The following is a 17224-nucleotide window of genomic DNA, read 5'->3' on the forward strand; positions in this document are numbered from 1 at the left end:
CTTTGTTTTGTTTCAGCAACGTTTTATTCAGTGTGTAAGTCTTTCACCTCCTTGGTTAAACTTATTCCCAGATATTTTATTCTTTTAGATGCTATCGCAAATGGAATTGCTTTTTATTTTCTTTTTTTAAAGTTTTTTTTTTTTTAACTTTTTATTTATTTATTTTTACCCTCAAAGCCCCAGTAGATAGTTGTATGTCATAGTTGCACATCCTTCTAGTTGCTGTATGTGGGACTCAGCCTCAGCATGGCCGGAGAAGCGGTGCGTCAGTGCGCGCCCAGGATCTGAACCCGGGCCGCCAGCAGCGGAGCGCGCGCACTTAACCGCTAAGCCACGGGGCCGGCCCTGGAATTGCTTTTTAAATTTCATTTTCAGATTGTTCATTACTGGTGTATGGAAGCACAACTGATTTTTGTGTGTTGATTTTTGTACCCTGAGGTTTTGCTGAATTTCTCTGTTCACTATAGTAGCTTTCTTGTGGATTCTTTAGGATTTTCCATGTATAGGATCATGTCATGTGCAAATAGAGATAGTTTTGCTTCTTTCTGATTTGGATGCTGCTGCTTTCTTTTTCTTGACTAGTTGCTATGGCTAGAACCTCCAGTACAATGTTGAATAGCAGTGGTAAAAATGGGGATTCTTGTCTTGTTCTTGATCTTAGGGGGAAGGCTTTCTGTCTTTTCACCATTGAGTATGGTATTAGCTGTGAGTTTTTCATAAATACTCTTTATCATTTTGAGGAAGCTCTTTTCTATTCCTAGTTTTCTGAGAGTTTTATCATGAAAGATGTTGAATTTTGTCAAATTCCTTTCGTGCATCAATTGAGATGATTATTTGGGTTTTTTCCTTTGTTCTTTTAATGAGATGTATTACATGGATTAATTTTTGTATTTTGAACCACCTTTGAATTCCTGGGATAAATCCCACTTGATCATGATGTATAGTGCTTTTAATGTGCTGTTGGATTTGGTTTAATAGTATTTTGTTTAGGATTTTTGCATCTATATTTATAAGGGATATTAGTCTGTAATTTTCTTGTGATGTCTTCATCTGGCTTTGGTATTAGAGTAATGCTAGCCTCGTAGAATAAGTTAGGATGTGGAAGAGTTTTATGGAAGAATTTGAGAAGAATTGGTGTTAATGCTTTTTATTTTATTTTTTATTGAGATATAATTGACGTGATATCATATTTGTTTTAGGTATACAATGTAATGATTAGATATTTGTATATATTATCAAATGATCACTGCAATAAGTCTAGTTAACATGCATCACCACACATAGTTAGAAGTGTTTTTTTCTTGTGATAACTTTTACGATTTACTCTCTTAGCAACTTTCAAATATACAATACAGTATTATTAAGTATAGTCACCATGCTGTACATTACATCCCATGACTTATTTATTTTATAACTGGAAGTTTGTGCCTTTTGACCCTCTTCACTCACTTCGCCCATGCCCCCCTCCTCTGCCTCTGGCAACCACCAATCTGTTCTTCATATCATTGAGTTCCTTTTTTTTTTTTTTAAGATTCCACCTATAAGTGAGATCATACAGTGCTTGTCTTTCTCACTCTGACTTATTTCACTTAGTGTAACGCCCTCAAGGTCCATCCATGGTGTGGCACATGGCAAGATTTCCTTCTTTTTTGTGGTTGAATAATATTCCATTGTATATATATTTCACATCTTCTCTATCCATTCATCCATTGTTGGACACGTAAGTTGCGTCCACGTCTTGGTTATTGTAAATAATTCTGCAGTGAACATGGGCGTGCATATATCTTTTATTTGATTAATGTCATAATAGTTTATAACATCGTGAAATTTCAGTTGTACATTGTTATTTGTCTCACCATATATATGTGCCCCTTTACTCCTGATGCCTACCTCCCAGTCCCCTTCCCCTCTGGTAACCACTAATGTGTTCTTTTTGTCCATGTATTTGTTTATCTTCCACATATGAGTGAAATCATACGGTGTTTGTCTTTGTCTGGCTTATTTCACTTACCCTCAAGGTCCATCCATGTTGTTGCAAATGGGACAATTTTGTCCTTTTTTATGGCTGAGTAGTATTCCATTGTATATATGTACCACATCTTCTGTATGCAGTCATCAGTCGATGGGCACTTGGGCTGCTTCCACATCTTGGCTATTGTGACTAATGCTGCAGTGAACATAGGGGTGCAAAAGTCTCTGAATTGTTGATTTCAAGTTCTTTGGATAAGTACCCAGTAGTGGGATAGCTGGGTCATATGGTATTTCTATTTTTAATTTTTTGAGAAGTCTCCATACTCTTTTTTTTTTTTTTTTTTTTTTGTGAGGAAGCTCAGCCCTGAGCTAACGTCCATGCCAATCCTCCTCTTTTTGCTGAGGAAGACCAGCCCTGAGCTAACATCTATTGCCAATCCTCATCCTTTTTTTTTTTTTTCCCTTTTTCTCCCCAGAGCCACAGTAGATAGTTGTATGTCATAGTTGCACATCCTTCTAGTTGCTGTATCTGGGACGCTCCCTCAGCATGGCTGGACAAGCAGTGTGTCAGTGCGCACCTGGGACCCGAACCCAGGCTGCCAGTAGCGGAGCGTGTGCACTTAACCGCTAAGCCATGGGGCCGGCTCCTCCATGCTGTTTTCCATAGAGGCTGCACCAGTTTGCATTCCCACCAGCAATGTATAAAGGTTCCCTTTTCTCCACATCCTCTCCAACATTTGTTGTTTTTTGTCTTGGTGATTATAGCCATTCTAATGGGTGTAAGGTGATATCTTAGTGTAGTTTTGATTTGCATTTCCCTGATGATTAGTGATGTTGAACATCTTTTCATGTGCCTATTGGCCATCTGTATATCTTCCTTGGAAAAATGTCTGTTCATATCCTCTGCCCATTTTTTGATCACATTATTTGTTTTTTTATTGTTCAGTCCTATGAGTTCTTTATATATTGTGGAGATTAACGACTTATCAGATATATGATTTGCAAATATTTTCTCCCAGCTAGTGGGTTGTCTTTTCATTTTGATCCTGGTTTCCTTTGCCTTGCAGAAGCTCTTTAGTCCTATGAAGTCCCACTTGTTTATTTTTTCTTTTGTTTCCCTTGTCCAAGTAGACATGGAATTCTAAAAGATCCCTCTGAGACCAATGTCAAAGAGTGTACTGCCTATATTTTCTTCTAGGAGTTTTATAGTTTCAGGTCTTACCTTCAAGTCTTTGATCCATTTTGAGTTAATTTTTGTGTATGACAAAAGATGGTGGTCTACTTTCATTCTTTTGCATGTGGCTGTCCAATTTTCCCAGCACCATTTATTGAAGAGACTTTCCTTTCTCCATTGTATGTTCTTAGCTGCCTTCTCAAAGATTAGCTGTCCATATATGTGTGGGTTTATTTCTGGGCTTTCAATTCTGTTCCATTGATCTATGTGTCTGTTTTTATACCAGTACCATGCTGTTTTGATTATTATAGCTTTGTAGTATATTTTGAAGTCAGGGATTGTGATGCCTCCAGCTTGATTCTTGTTTCTCAGGATTGCTTTAGCTGTTCGGGGTCTCTTGTTGCCCCATATGAATTTTAGAATTCTTTGTTCTTTTTCCGTGAAGAATGTCATTGGGATTGCATTGAATCTATAGATTGCTTTAGGTAGTATGGACATTTTAACTGTGTTTATTCTTCCAATCCAAGTGCATGGGACATCTTTCCATTTCTTTATGTCATCATCAATATCTTTCAATAATGTCTTATAGTTTTCATTGTATAGGTTTTCAACTCCTTGGTTAAATTTATTCCTAGATATTTTATTTTTTTGTTGTTGCAATGTAAATGGAATTGTATTCTTGAGTTCTGTTAGTTTGTTATTAGAGTATAAAAATGCAACTGATTTTTGTAAATTGATTTTGTACCCTGCAACTTTGCTGTAGTTGTTGATTATTTCTATTAGTTTTCCAATGGATTCTTTAGGGTTTTCTGTGTATAAAATCATGTCGTCTGCAAACAGCGAGAGTTTCACTTCTTCATTGTCTATTTGGATTCCTTTTATTCCTTTTTCTTGCCTAATTTCCCTGGCCAAAACCTCCAGTACTATGTTGAATAAGGGTGGCGAGAGGGAGCACCCTTGCCTTGTTCCTGTTCTCAGAGGGATGGTTTCAGTTTTTTCCCATTGAGTATGATGTTGGCTGTGGGTTTGTAATATATGGCCTTTATTATATTAAGGTACTTTCCTTCTATACCCATTTTATTGAGAGTTTTTATCATAAATGGATGTTGGATCTTGTCAGACGCTTTCTCTGCATCTATTGAGATGATCATGTGGTTTTTATTCCTCATTTTGTTAATGTGGTGTTATCACATTGATTGATTTGTGGATGTTGAACCATCCCTGTGTTCCTGGTATAAATCCCACTTGATCATGGTATATGATCCTTTTAATGTATTGGTGCATTTGGTTTGCCAATATTTTGTTGAGGATTTTTGCATCTATGTTCATCAGTGATATTGGCCTGTAATTTTCCTTCTTTGTGTTGTCCTTGTCTGGCTTTGGGATCAGGCTGCTGTTGGCCTCGTAAAATGTGTTAGAAGATGTTCCATCTTCTTCAACTTTTTGGAATAGTTTGAGAAGGATAGGTATTAAATCTTCTTTGAATGTTTGGTAGAATTCTCCAGAGAAGCCATCTCTTCCTGGACTTTTATTTTTTGGGAGGTTTTTGATTACTGTTTCAATCTCTTTACTTGTGATTGGTCTATTCAGATTCTCTACTTCTTGATTCAGTTTTGGGAGGTTATATGAGTCTAAGAATTTATCCATTTATTCTAGATTGTCCATTTTGTTGGCATATGATTTTTCATAGTATTCTCTTTTAATCTTTCATGTTTCTGTGGTATTCATTGTCATTTTCTCCTCTTTCATTTCTGATTTTATGTATTTGAGCCTTCTCTTTTTCTTAGTGAGTCTCCCTAAGGGTTTGTTAGTTTTGTTTATCTTCTCCAAGAATCAGCTCTTTGTTTCATTGATCCTTTCTACTGTTTTTTTGGTTTCAATTTCATTTATTTCAGCTCTAATTTTTATCATTTCCCTCCTTCTGCTGACTTCGGGCTTTGTTTGTTCTTCCTTTTCTAATTCTGTTAGGTATAGTTTAAGATTGCTTATTTGAGATTTTTCTTGTTTGTTAAGGTGGGCCTGTATTGCTATGAATTTCCCTCTTAGGATCACTTTTCCTGCATCCCATATGAGCTGGTATGGTGTATTTTCATTTTCATCTGTCTCCAGATATTTTTTGATTTCTCCTTTAATTTCTTCAGTGACCCATTGGTTGTTCAGTGGCATGTTGTTTAGTCTCCACATCTTTGTCACTTTCCCAGTTTTTTCCTTGTAGTTGATTTCTAGTTTCGTAGCATTATGGTCAGAAGATATGCTTGATATGATTTCGATCTTCTTAAATTTACTGAAGCTTGCCTTGTTTCCTAACATATGGTCTATCCTTGAGAATGTTCCATGTGCACTTGAGGAGAACATGTATTCTGCTGTATTTGGATGGATATATATCAATATATCTATATCGATATCTATCTACGTATCTTTTAAGTCCATCTGGTCTAATTTTTCATTTAAGTCCACTATTTCCTTATTGACTTTCTGTCTGGATGATCTATCCATTGATGTAAGTGGGGTGTTAAGGTCCCCCGCTATTCTTGTGTTGTTGTTAATATCTCCTTTTAGGTTTGTTAAAATAGTTGCTTTATGTACTTTGTTGCTCCTGTGTTGGGAGCATATATATGTATAAGTGTTATGTCTCTAGGTGGAGTGTCCCTTTTATCATTATATACTGGCCCTCTTTGTCTCTCATTACCTGTTTTATCTTCAAGTCTGCTTTGTCTGATATAAGCATGGCAACACTTGCTTTCTTTTGTTTGCCATTAGCTTAGAGTATCGTCTTCTCTCCGTTCACTCTGAGCTTGTGTTTGTCTTTAGAACTGAGATGTGTTTCCTGGAGGCAGCATATTGTTGGGTCTTGTTTTTTAATCCATCCCACCACTCGATGTCTTTTGATTGGAGAATTCAGTGCACTTACATTTAGAGTGATTATTGATATTTGAGGGCTTAATGCTGCCATTTTATCACTCATTTTCTGGTTCTTCTGCATTTCCTTTGTTTCTCGTCTCATGTGTTTCAGATTACCAATTCAGTTTGGTAGTTCTCTATGATGGTTTTCTTAGTTTTCTCTTTATTTATCATTTGTGTCTCTGTTCTGATTAGTTGTTTCGTGGTTACCATGAGGTTTGTATAAAAAATCTTGTAGCTGAGATAGTCCGTTTCCTGATAGACTCTTATTTCCTTAAACTAAGTCAATTCCATCCATTTCCTCTTCCCCTTCTAAGATATAACTGTCACAACTTATTCCATCTTGTATTTTGAGTTTGTGGTTAAAATGATGAGATTACATTTATTTTTGGTGTTTTCTTCCCTTTATCTTTGATGTTATAATTAAATGTTTGCTAGCCTGTTCTGATAGAGAGCTGCATATTTTATGATTTTGTCCAGCTATTTTTCTCCTTGCTCAAGGCTTTGTGTCTCCTTCCTCCCTCCCTCCCTTCCTCCCTCCCTCCCTCCCTCCCTCCCTTCTTTCCTTCCTTCCTTGTAGGGGGGTCCTTGTGGCAATGAACTCCCTTAGCTTTTGTTTATCCGGGAAAATATTTCTCCATCCTATCTGAAGGATATTTTCACTGGATAGAGTATTCTTGGCTGAAAGTTTTTGTCTTTCAGAATTTTGTATATATCATTCTACTCTCTCCTAGCCTGTAAGGTTTCTGCTGAGAAATCTGCTGAAAGCCTGATAGGGGTTCCTTTGTAAGTTATTTTCTTCTGCTTTGCTGCCCTTAATATCTTTTCTTTGTCATTGACTTCTGTCAGGCTTACTAGTATATGCCTTGGAGAGGGTCTTCTTATGTTAATGCTGTTAGGAGATCTGTTGGCTTCATTCACTTGTATTTCCAGCTCTTTCCCCAGGTTTGGGAAGTTCTAAGCTATTATTTCTTTGAACAAGCTTTCTGCTCCTTTTTCCCTCTCTTCTCCCTCTGGAATATCTATCATCCTTATGTTGCATTTCCTAATTAAGTCAGCTGTTTCTCACGTAGGCAGTACGCTCTTCGACATCGGTCTTAGCAACATCTTTTCAAACACCACATCTGACTGGGCAAGAGAAACAATAGAAAAAATAAACAAATGGGACTACATCAAACTAAATAGCTTCTGCACAGCAAAGGAAACCATCAACAAAACAAAAAGACAACCTAACAATTGGGAGAAGATATTTGCAAACCATACATCTGATAAGGGCTTAATCTCCAAAATATATAAAGAACTCATGCATCTCAACAACAAAAAAACTACCAACCCAATTAAAAAATGGGCAAAAGACCTGAACAGACATTTCTCCAAAGAAGATATACAGATGGCCAACAGACACATGAAAAGATGTTCAAAATCACTAACTATCAGGGAAATGCAAATCAAAACTACAATGAGATATCACCTCACGCCCGTCAGAATGGCTATAATTAACAAGACAGGAAACAACATGTGTTGGAGAGGATGTGGAGAGAAGGGAACTCTCATACACTGCTGGTGGGAGTGCAAACTGGTACAGCCACTATGGAAAACAGTATGGAGATTCCTCAAAAAATCAAGGATAGAACTACCATATGATCCAGCTATTCCACTGTTGGGTATTTATCCAAAGAACTTGAAAACACCAATTTGCAAAGGTACATGCACCCTGTGTTCATTGCAGCCTTATTCACGATAGCCAAGACTTGAAGCAACCTAAGTGCCCATCAAGGGACGAATGGATAAAGAAGCTGTGGTATATATACACAATGGAATACTACTCAGCCATAAGAAACGATTTAAATCCAGCCATTTATGACAACATGGATGGACATTGAGGGTATAATGCAAAGTGAAATAAGTCAGAGGGAGAAGGTCAAATACCGTATGATTTCCTTCATTAAGTAGTAGATAATAACAACAATAAACAAACACATAGGGACAGAGATTGGATTGGTGGTTACCAGAGGGGAAGGGGGGAGGGAGGAGGGTGAAAGGGATAATTGGGTACATGTGTGTGGTGATGGGTTGTAATTAGTATTTTGGTGGTGAACATGATGTAGTCCATGCAGAAATAGAAGTACAATGATGTACACCTGAAATTTTTACAATGTTATAAACCAATGTTACTGCAATAAACAAAAAATTAAAAAAAAAAAAAAAGTCAGCTGTTTCTCAGAGAATTTCTTCATTTCTTTTTAGTCTTAGTTCTCTCTCCTCCTCCTCCATCTGGAGCATTTATGTATTCCTGTCCTCTAGATTGCTAATTTTATCCTCCATATTGTCAGCTCTGTTATTTAAAGACTCCAGATTTTGCTTTATCTTCTCCATTGTGTTTTTCATCTCCATTTTTGATTGGTTTTTCTTTGTAGTTTCAATCTCTTTTGTGAAGAAGTTCCTGATTTCATTGAACTGTCTATCTGTATTTTTTTGTAACTCCTTGAGCTTTTTATGATAGTGATTTGAATTTTCTGTCATGTAGATTATAAATTTCTGTGCCTTCAGGATTGATTTCTGAGTGCTTGTCATTTTCTTTCTGGTCTGGAGATTTAACATATTTTTTCATACTTTTTGATGGCGTGAGTTTGTGCCTCTGCATAGTGATAGTATCTGGTCACAGCTTCCACCTGCCACCACTGGGTGGGGGTCAAGAGCTGTTTATTCTGAACCTGCTGTGACCCCTGGCCTCTAGCTGCTGCTTTTCTAAGGAATGTGTGGGTGCTCTGGCCAACTAGCTGAGCTGGAGCACTGGGAGGGGGAGAGGGGCTTTCTTTCACCTGTGCCATCCCAAGGGCTTCTCGCTCTTCCCTCGCTATCTGCTCTCCTTGGGTGCTAGCTTGATGTGAAGACACCACTGCCACAGTTCAGTCACCTCCATGTGGATCTTTTCCATGGGCTGTAAGGGAACTTGGAGAGGGACAGTGTTCCCATGGAGGGCCGCCCCTCCCCCTTCTCTTCTCAGAGCTGTTGTGGCGGAGCCCAAGGTTGCTGCCAGGGAGGGACAGAGGCTCTCCTTACCTCCTTCCACTTCCTCCGGGGGATCCAGCACCTCCACCTTCAGATATATGGCTGGGTGAGTCTCTCAGACAACTTTTGTGTTGTGTGAATGCCCTCTGTTGGTATATGAATGTCCTTTTTGTTGTGTCTTAGAAGGGAGAGTCTAAGGGGAGAGTTCACTCCGCCATGGTGCTGACGTCACCTCTCCCCATGCTCTTTTTGATTTCCGTTTGCAATGGAATATCTTTTGCCATCCCTTCACTTTGAATCTATATCCTTAGAGCTGAGTTTTTTGTAAGCAGCATATAGTTGGGTCTTGCTTTTTTTATCCATCTATCGACTCTGTGCCTTTTGATTGGGGAATTCAATCCATTAACATTTAGAGTAATTATTGATAGGTAAGGACTTGCTAATGCCATCTTTTTAATTGTTTTCTGGCTGTTTTGTAGTTCCATTTTTCTTTTCTTCCTTTCTTGCTGTTTTTCTTTGTAAGATGATGTTTTTCCCTATTAGTATGCTTTGATTTTCTTCCATTTGTCTTTTGTGTATGTATTGTAGATTTTTGCTTTGTGGTTACCATGTGGTTTACATGAAACATAGATAACAGTTTAACTTTGATCACATACAAATATTCTATCCTTTTTCTCCTCCCCTTTTATGTTTTTGATGTCACCATTTACGTTTTTTATTGTGTATCCATTAACAAACTGTTGAAGCTATAGCTATTTTTACTACTTTTGTCCTTTAACCTTTATTCTAGAGTTAAGTAGTTAGTACATCACCATATTACATTATTGGGGTACAGGTGTACCTTGTTTTATGTGCTTTACTTTATTGCACTTCATGGACATTGTGTTTTCTTTTTCCAAGACCCTCCCCCAGCAAAAAGATTACAACTTGCTGAAGGCTCAGATGATGGTTAGCATTTTTTAGCAATAAAGTATTTTTTAATTAAGGTGTGTACATTGATTTTTTATGCTGTTACACACTTAGTAGACTTAAGTATGGTGTAAACATAACTCTCATATGTACTGGGAAACCAAAAAATTTGTGTGACTTGCTTTCTTGTGATATTTGCTTTATTTTGGTGGTCTGGAACCAAACTCACAGTAGCTCCAAAGTATGCCTGTATTGTGAATTTGACTATATGCTTACCTTTACCAGTGTGTGGTACGTTTTCATTATATTGAACCATCTTTGCATCCCAGGGATAATTCCCACTTGATCATGGTGAATGATCTTTTTAATGTGCTGCTGAATTCAGTTTGCTCGTATTTTATTGAGAATTTTTGCATCTGTGTTCATTAAGGATGTTGGTCTGTAGTTTTCTTCTAGTAGTCTCCTTCTTTGGTTTTAGTATCACATAATGCTGGTCTTGTAAAATGAGTTTTGGAATGTTCCCTTCTCTTCAAGTTTTTGGAAGTGTTTGAGAAGGATTGGTGTTAATTCTTCTTTCAGTGTTTGTTAGAATTCTCCAGAGAAGCCATCTGGTCCTGGACTTGTTTTGGGGGAGGTTTTTGATTACTATTTCAATCTCTTTACTAGTAATTGGTCTATTCATATTTTCTATTTCTTCCTGATTGAGTCTTGGTAAGTTGTATGTTTCTAGGAATTTATCCGTTTCTTCTGGGTTGTTTGTTGGTGTATAGTTGTTTGTAGTAGCCTCTTGTGATCCTTTGAATTTCTGTGTTATCAGTTGTAGTGCCTCCTTTTTCGTTTATAATTTTGTTGATTTTGATCCTCTTTTTTTTGTTGTTTAGTCTAGCTAAGGGTTTGTCAATTTTTTTTATCTTTTCGAAGAATCAACTCAGTCTGGTTAATTTTTTCTATTGTTTTTCTGTTCTATATTTTAGTATGCTCTAATCTTTATTATTTCCTTTCTTCTGCTAACGTTTGGCTCAGTTTTTTCTTCTTTTTCTAGTTCCTTAAGGTGAAGAGTTAGGTTATTTATTTGGGATCTTTCTTTTTAATATTGGTGTTTATTGCTGTGAACTTCCGTCTTAGAACTGCTTTTGCTGCATCTCATAAGGTCCAGGATGTTGTGTTTCCATTTTCATTTGTCTCAAGAAACTTTTATTTCCCCTTTAATTTCTCCTTTGATTCGTTGGTTGTTCAGAAGAGTGTTGTTTAATTTCCATGTATTGATGAATTTTCCTCTTTTTATTAATTTCTAGTTTCATGCCATTGTGTTCAGAGAAGATACTTGGTATGATTTTAGTCTTCTTGAACTTGCTAAGACTTCTTTTTAACCTAACATATTGTCTATCCTAGAAAATCTTCCATTTGTGCTTGAGAAGAATGTGTATTCTCCTGTTGTCGGATAGAATGTTTTGTATATGTCTGTTAGGTTCATTCGGTCTGTAGTGTTGTTCAAATCTGCTGTTTCCTTATTGATTCTCTGGATGATCTATCTAATGTTGAGAGTGGGGTATTAGAGACCCCAGCTGTTATTGTGTCACCATTTATTTCTCCTTTTAGTTCTGTTAGTTTTTGTTTTATATATTTAGGTGCTCCAATGTGGAGTGTGTAAATATTTACGATTGTGTGTCTTTTTGATTGATTGACTGCTTTATCATTAAAGGCATCTCTTTTTACTATTTTCGTTGTCTGTTTTGTCTCATATAAGTATAGCTATCCCTGCTTTTTTTTTGGTTACCATTTGTTTATGACTTTTTTTGTCCCTTTGCTCTCAGTCTATGTGTGTATTTAAGGTAAAATGAGTCTCTTATAGGCAGCATGTTCTTGGATCTTATTTTTTTATTCATTCAGTCATTCTGTATTTTTTGACTGGAGAATTTAATCTGTTTATGTTTAAAGTAGTTGTTGATAGGTAAGGACTTACTATTGCCATTTTGTTAATTGCTCTCTGGTTGTTTTGTAGATTCATTGTTCCTTGTTTCTTATCCTGCTCTCTTTTTTTTGTATATTTTGATGTCTTTTGGTATCAGTGTGCTTTGATTTCTTTATCATGTTCTTTTGTGTAATTGCTACAGATTTTTCCCTTGTGGTTACCAGGAGGCTTACATAAAACATCTTAAAATTATAAATTCTATTTTAAGCTGACAACAGCTTAACAGCAGTAGAACTCCTAAACTTTACACTTTTACTTCTCCTTCCCCTCACATTTTAGGTTATTGCTGTTACAATTTACATGTTTTTTATATTGTGTAACTAATAACAGATTATTGTAGTTATGGTTTTTATATTCACTTTTTTTAACTTTTATTTATTTATTTTTAAAGGAATTGCATATTCTATTTTATTTTCTTCCCTGAAGCCCCAGTACATACTTGTATATTCTAGTCGTAAGTCCTTCTAGTTCTTCTATGTGAGCCGCTGTCACAGCATGGTTACTGACAGACGAGTGATGTGGTTCCATGCCCGGGAACCACACCCAGGCCGCCAAAGTGGAGTCTGCTGAACTTTAACCACTAGGCCATCAGGGCTGGCTTCATTTTTTTTAACTTTTAAACTAGATTTGTAAGTGAATTATGCACTACCATTACCAAATTGCAGAACCTAACTTTGATTGTATATTTACCATTTGACTATGTATTTGTGCTGCCTTTTTATGTTTTTATGATGTTAATTAGCATCTTTTTACTTCCACTCAAAGAACTCCCTTTAGCATTTCCTATAAGGCAAGTGTAGTGATAATGAACTCCTTCAGCTTTTGTTTGTTTGGCAAAGTCTTTATTCCTCCTTCATTTCTGAAGGACAGCTTCACCAGGTATAGTACCTTTGGTTTACAGTGTTTTTCTTCAATATTTTGAATATGTCATCCTATTCTCTCCTAGCCTGAAATGTTTCTGTTGAGAAATTCACTGATAATCTTATGGGGGTTCCCTTGTATGTAACTTATCCCTTTTCTCTTGCTGCTTTTAAAATTCTTTCTCTCTCTTTGACTTTTGACAGTCTAGTTGTAATGTGTTTCAGTGTAGTCCTATTCAGGTTCAACCTATTTGGGGGTTCTTTGGGTCTCGTGGATCTGGATGTCTATTTCTCTCCCCAGGTTTCAGAAGTTTTCAGCCATTTTTGCTTTAAATATACTTTCTGTCCCTTTTTCTTTCTCTTCTCCTTCTGGAATTCCCATAATGCGCATATTGTTTCTTGTCATGGTGTCCTGTAAGTCTCGTAGGCTTTTTTACTCTTTTTCATTCTTTTTTCTTTTTGCTCCTATGACTGGATAATTTCTAATGTTCTATCCTCCCTGTTGCTGATTCTTTCTTCTGCATGGTTGAGTCTGTGTTTGAAACTCTCTGTTGAATTACTCAGTTCAGTTATTGTATTTTTCAACTCTAGGATTTTTTTTTTTAGGCATTTTTTTAATTGATGTCATAATAGTTTATAACATTGTGAGATTCCAGTTGTACATGATTATTTGTCAGTCACTGTATAAATGCACCCCTTCACCCCTCGTGACACCCCCCAACTCCCTTCTCCCTGGTAACCACCAGATGTTCTCTCTGTCTGTGTGTTAGTTTATATTCCACGTATGAGAGAAGTCATACAGTGTTTGTCTTTCTCTGTCTGGCTTATTTCACTTAACATAATACCCTCCAGGCCCATCCATGTTATTGCAAATGGGACAATTTTGTCTTTTTTTATGGCTGAGTAGTATTCCATTGTATATATATACACCACATCTTTTTTTTTTTAATTCAGAGCCAATTTTATTATTTGATTCTAATTGACTAGCTTTTAATATGGCAAGCCATAATGACTTTTTATTGTGAAATTTTTGTTTATCAATCACCATATAAGTGCATCCCTCCACCCCTTGTGCCCACCCCCTGCATCCCCCTTGCCCCTGGTAACCACCAAACAGTGCTGTCCGTGTGTTGGTTTATCTTCCACATATGAGTGAAATCATGCACTGCTTGTCTGTCTCTTTCTGGCTTATTTCACTTAACATAATACCCTCCAGGTCCATCCATGTTGTTGCAAATGGGACGATTTTTTCTTTCTTTATGGCTGAGTAGTATTCCATGGTATATATATACCACATCTTCTTTATCCAATCATCAGTTGAGGGATACTTGGGTTGCTTCCATGACTTGGCTATAGTGAATAATGCTGCGATGAACATAGGAGTGCATAAGCCTCTTTGGATTGTTGATTTCAGGTTTGTTTGATAAGTGGGATAGCTGGATCATAAGGTATTTCTATTTTCAATTTTTTGAGGAATCTCCATACTGTTTTCCATAGAGGCTGCACCAGTTTGCTTTCCCACCAGCAGTGTATGAGGGTTCCCTTTTCTCCATAGCCTCTCCAGCATTTGTTGCTTTTTGTCTTGGTGATTATAGCCATTCTAACGGGTGTAAGGTGATATCTTAGTGTGGTTTTGATTCGCATTTGATTAGTAATGTTGAGCATCTTTTCATGTGTCTATTGGCCATCTGTATATCTTTGGAGAAGATTTCATTTCCTCTGCCCGTTTTTTGATTGGAGTGTTTGTTCTTTTGTTATTGAGTTGTGTGAGTTCTTTATATATTATGGAGATTAAGCCCTTGTCCGATATGTGGTTTGCAAATATTTTTTCCCAGCTGGTGGTTTCCCTATTCATTTTGATCCTAGTTTCCTTTGTGTTGTAGAAGCTCTTTAATCTGATGAAGTCCCACTTGTTTATTTTTTCTTTTGTTTCCCTTGTCTGAGTAGACATGGAATTCAAAAAGATCCCTTTATGGCTGATGATGAGTAGTGTACTACCTATATTTTCCTCCAGGAGTTTTATAGTTTCAGGTCTCACCTTCAGGTCTTTGATCCATTTTGAGTTAATTTTTGTGTATGGCGAAAGAAGATGGTCTACTTTCATTCTTTTGCATGTGGCTGTCCAGTTTTCCCAGCACCATTTATTGAAGAGACTGTCCTTTCTCCACTGTATGTGCTTAGCTCCTTTGTCAAAGATTAGCTGCCCATAGATATAAGATTTTATTTCTGGACTTTCAATTCTGTTCCATTGATCTGTGTGTCTGTTTTTGTACCAGTACCATGCTGTTTTAATTACTATCACTTTGTAGTATATTTTGAAGTCAGGGATTGTGATGCCTCCAGCCTTGTTCTTATTTTTCAGGATTGCTTTAGCTATATGGGGTCTTTGGTTGCCCCATGTGAATGTGTTAGTATTCTTTTTTCTGTTTCTGTGAAGAATGTCCTTGGGATTCTGACTGGGATTACATTGAATCTGTAGATTGTTTTAGGTAGTATGGACATTTTAACTATGTTTATTCTTCTAATCCAAGTGCATGGAATATTTTTCCATTTCTTTATGTCATCATTGATTTCACTCAATATATAAACTATATATATAATGTCTTATAGTTTTCATTGTATAGGTCTTTCACTTCCTTGGTTAAATTTACTCCTAGATATTTTATTCTTTTTGTTGCAATTGTAAATGGGATGGTCTTCTTGAGTTCTCTTTCTGTTAGTTCGTTGTTGGTATATAGAAATGCAACTGATTTCTGTAAGTTGATTTTGTACCCTGCCACTTGACTGTAGTTGTTGATTATCTCTAATAGTTTTCCAATGGATTCTTTAGGGTTTTCTATATATAAGATCATGTCATCTGCAAACAGCGAGAGTTGCACTTCTTCGTTGCCTATTTGGATTCCTTTTATTGCTTTTTCTTGCCTAATTGCTCTGGCCAGAACCTCCAGTACTGTGTTGAATAAGAGTGGCAAGAGTGGGCACCCTTGTCTTGTCCCTGTTTTCAGAGGGATGGCTTTCAGCTTTTCCCCATTGAGTATGATGTTGGCTGTGGGTTTGTCATGTATGGCCTTTATTATGTTAAGGTACTTTCCTTCTATACCCATTTCGTTGAGAGTTTTTATCATAAATGGATGTTGGATCTTGTCAAAAGCCTTCTCTGCATCTATTGAGATGATCATATGGTTTTTATTCCTTGTTTTGTTAATGTGGTGTATCACATTGATTGATTTGCAGATGTTGAACCATCCCTGTGTCTGTGGTATAAAGCCCACTTGATCATGGTGTATGATCTTTTTAATGTATTGCTGTATTCGGTTTGCCATTATTTTGTTGAGGATTTTTGCATCTATGTTCATCAGGGATATTGGTCTGTAGTTCTCCTTCTTAGTGTTGTCTTTGCCTGGCTTTGGTATCAGGGTAATGTTGGCCTCATAGAATGTGTTAGGAAGTGTTCCATCTTCCTCTATTTTTTGCAATAGTTTGAGAAGGATAGGTTTTTTTTTTTATTTTTTTTTTATACTTTTATTTATTTATTTTTGCCCCCAAAGCCCCAGTAGATAGCTGCATGTCATAGTTGCACATCCTTCTAGTTGCTGCATGCGGGACGCGGCCTCAGCATGGCTGGAGAAGCAGTGTGTCAGTGCGCCCCCGGGATCCGAACCCCGGGCCGCCAGCAGCGGAGCGCACGCACTTAACAACTAAGCCATGGGGCCGCCCCAAGAAGGATAGGTATTAAGTCTTCTTTAAATGTTTGGTAAAATTCTCCAGAGAAGCCATCTGGTCCTGGACTTTTTTTGGGGGGGGAGGTTTTTGATTACTGTTTCAATCTCTTTACTTGTGATTGGTCTATTCAGGTTCTCTATTTCTTCTTGATTCAGTTTTGGGAGGTTGTGTGAGTCTAAGAATTTATCCATTTCTTCTAGATTGTCCAACTTGTTGGCATATAGTTTTTCATAGTATTCTCTTATAATCTTTTGTATTTCTGTGATATCTGTTGTAATTTCTCCTTTTTCATTTCTAATTTTATTTATTTGAGCCTTCTCTCTTTTTTTTTCTTGGTGAGTCTGGCTAAGAGTTTGTCAATTTTGTTTATCTTCTCAAAGAACCAGCTCTTTGTTTCATTGATCCTTTCTACTATTTTTTTAATTTCAATTTCATTTATTTCTGCTCTGATTTTTATTATTTCCCTCCTTGTGTTGACTTTAGGCTTTGTTTGTTCTTCTTTTTCTAATTCCGTTAGGCGTAGTTTGAGGTTGCTTATTTGGGCTTTTTCTTGTTTATTAAGGTGGGCCTGTATTGCTATGAGTTTCTCCCTCAGGACCACTTTTGCTGCATCCCATATGAGTTGGTACGGTGTATTTTCATTTTCATTTGTCTCCAGATATGCTTTGATTTCTCCTTTAATTTCATCAGTGATCCATTGGT

The 17224-nt window shown here is 36.8% G+C and overlaps 2 protein-coding genes across 2 annotated transcripts in view; both read left to right on the top strand.

Moving 5' to 3' along the window:
* The window catches only part of HDIP1 (HDAC and MIER1 interacting protein 1), a 92588-nt gene that overhangs the window by 37825 nt on the left and 37539 nt on the right, over positions 1-17224 (top strand). The gene's annotated exons all lie outside the window — the stretch shown is intronic.
* The window catches only part of MYLK3 (myosin light chain kinase 3), a 77783-nt gene continuing 69413 nt past the window's right edge, over positions 8855-17224 (top strand). The window contains exon 1 of the mRNA XM_087420321.1: positions 8855-9164. Within this exon, the coding sequence (XP_087276447.1) occupies positions 9021-9164 (144 nt within the window). The 5' untranslated portion in view covers positions 8855-9020. The remainder of the gene's footprint in view (positions 9165-17224) is intronic.

The sequence above is a fragment of the Ceratotherium simum genome, chromosome 30 (genome assembly GCF_057802395.1).
Source record: "Ceratotherium simum simum isolate JZ-2026a chromosome 30, ASM5780239v1, whole genome shotgun sequence".
Classification (NCBI taxonomy): Eukaryota; Metazoa; Chordata; class Mammalia; order Perissodactyla; family Rhinocerotidae; genus Ceratotherium; species Ceratotherium simum.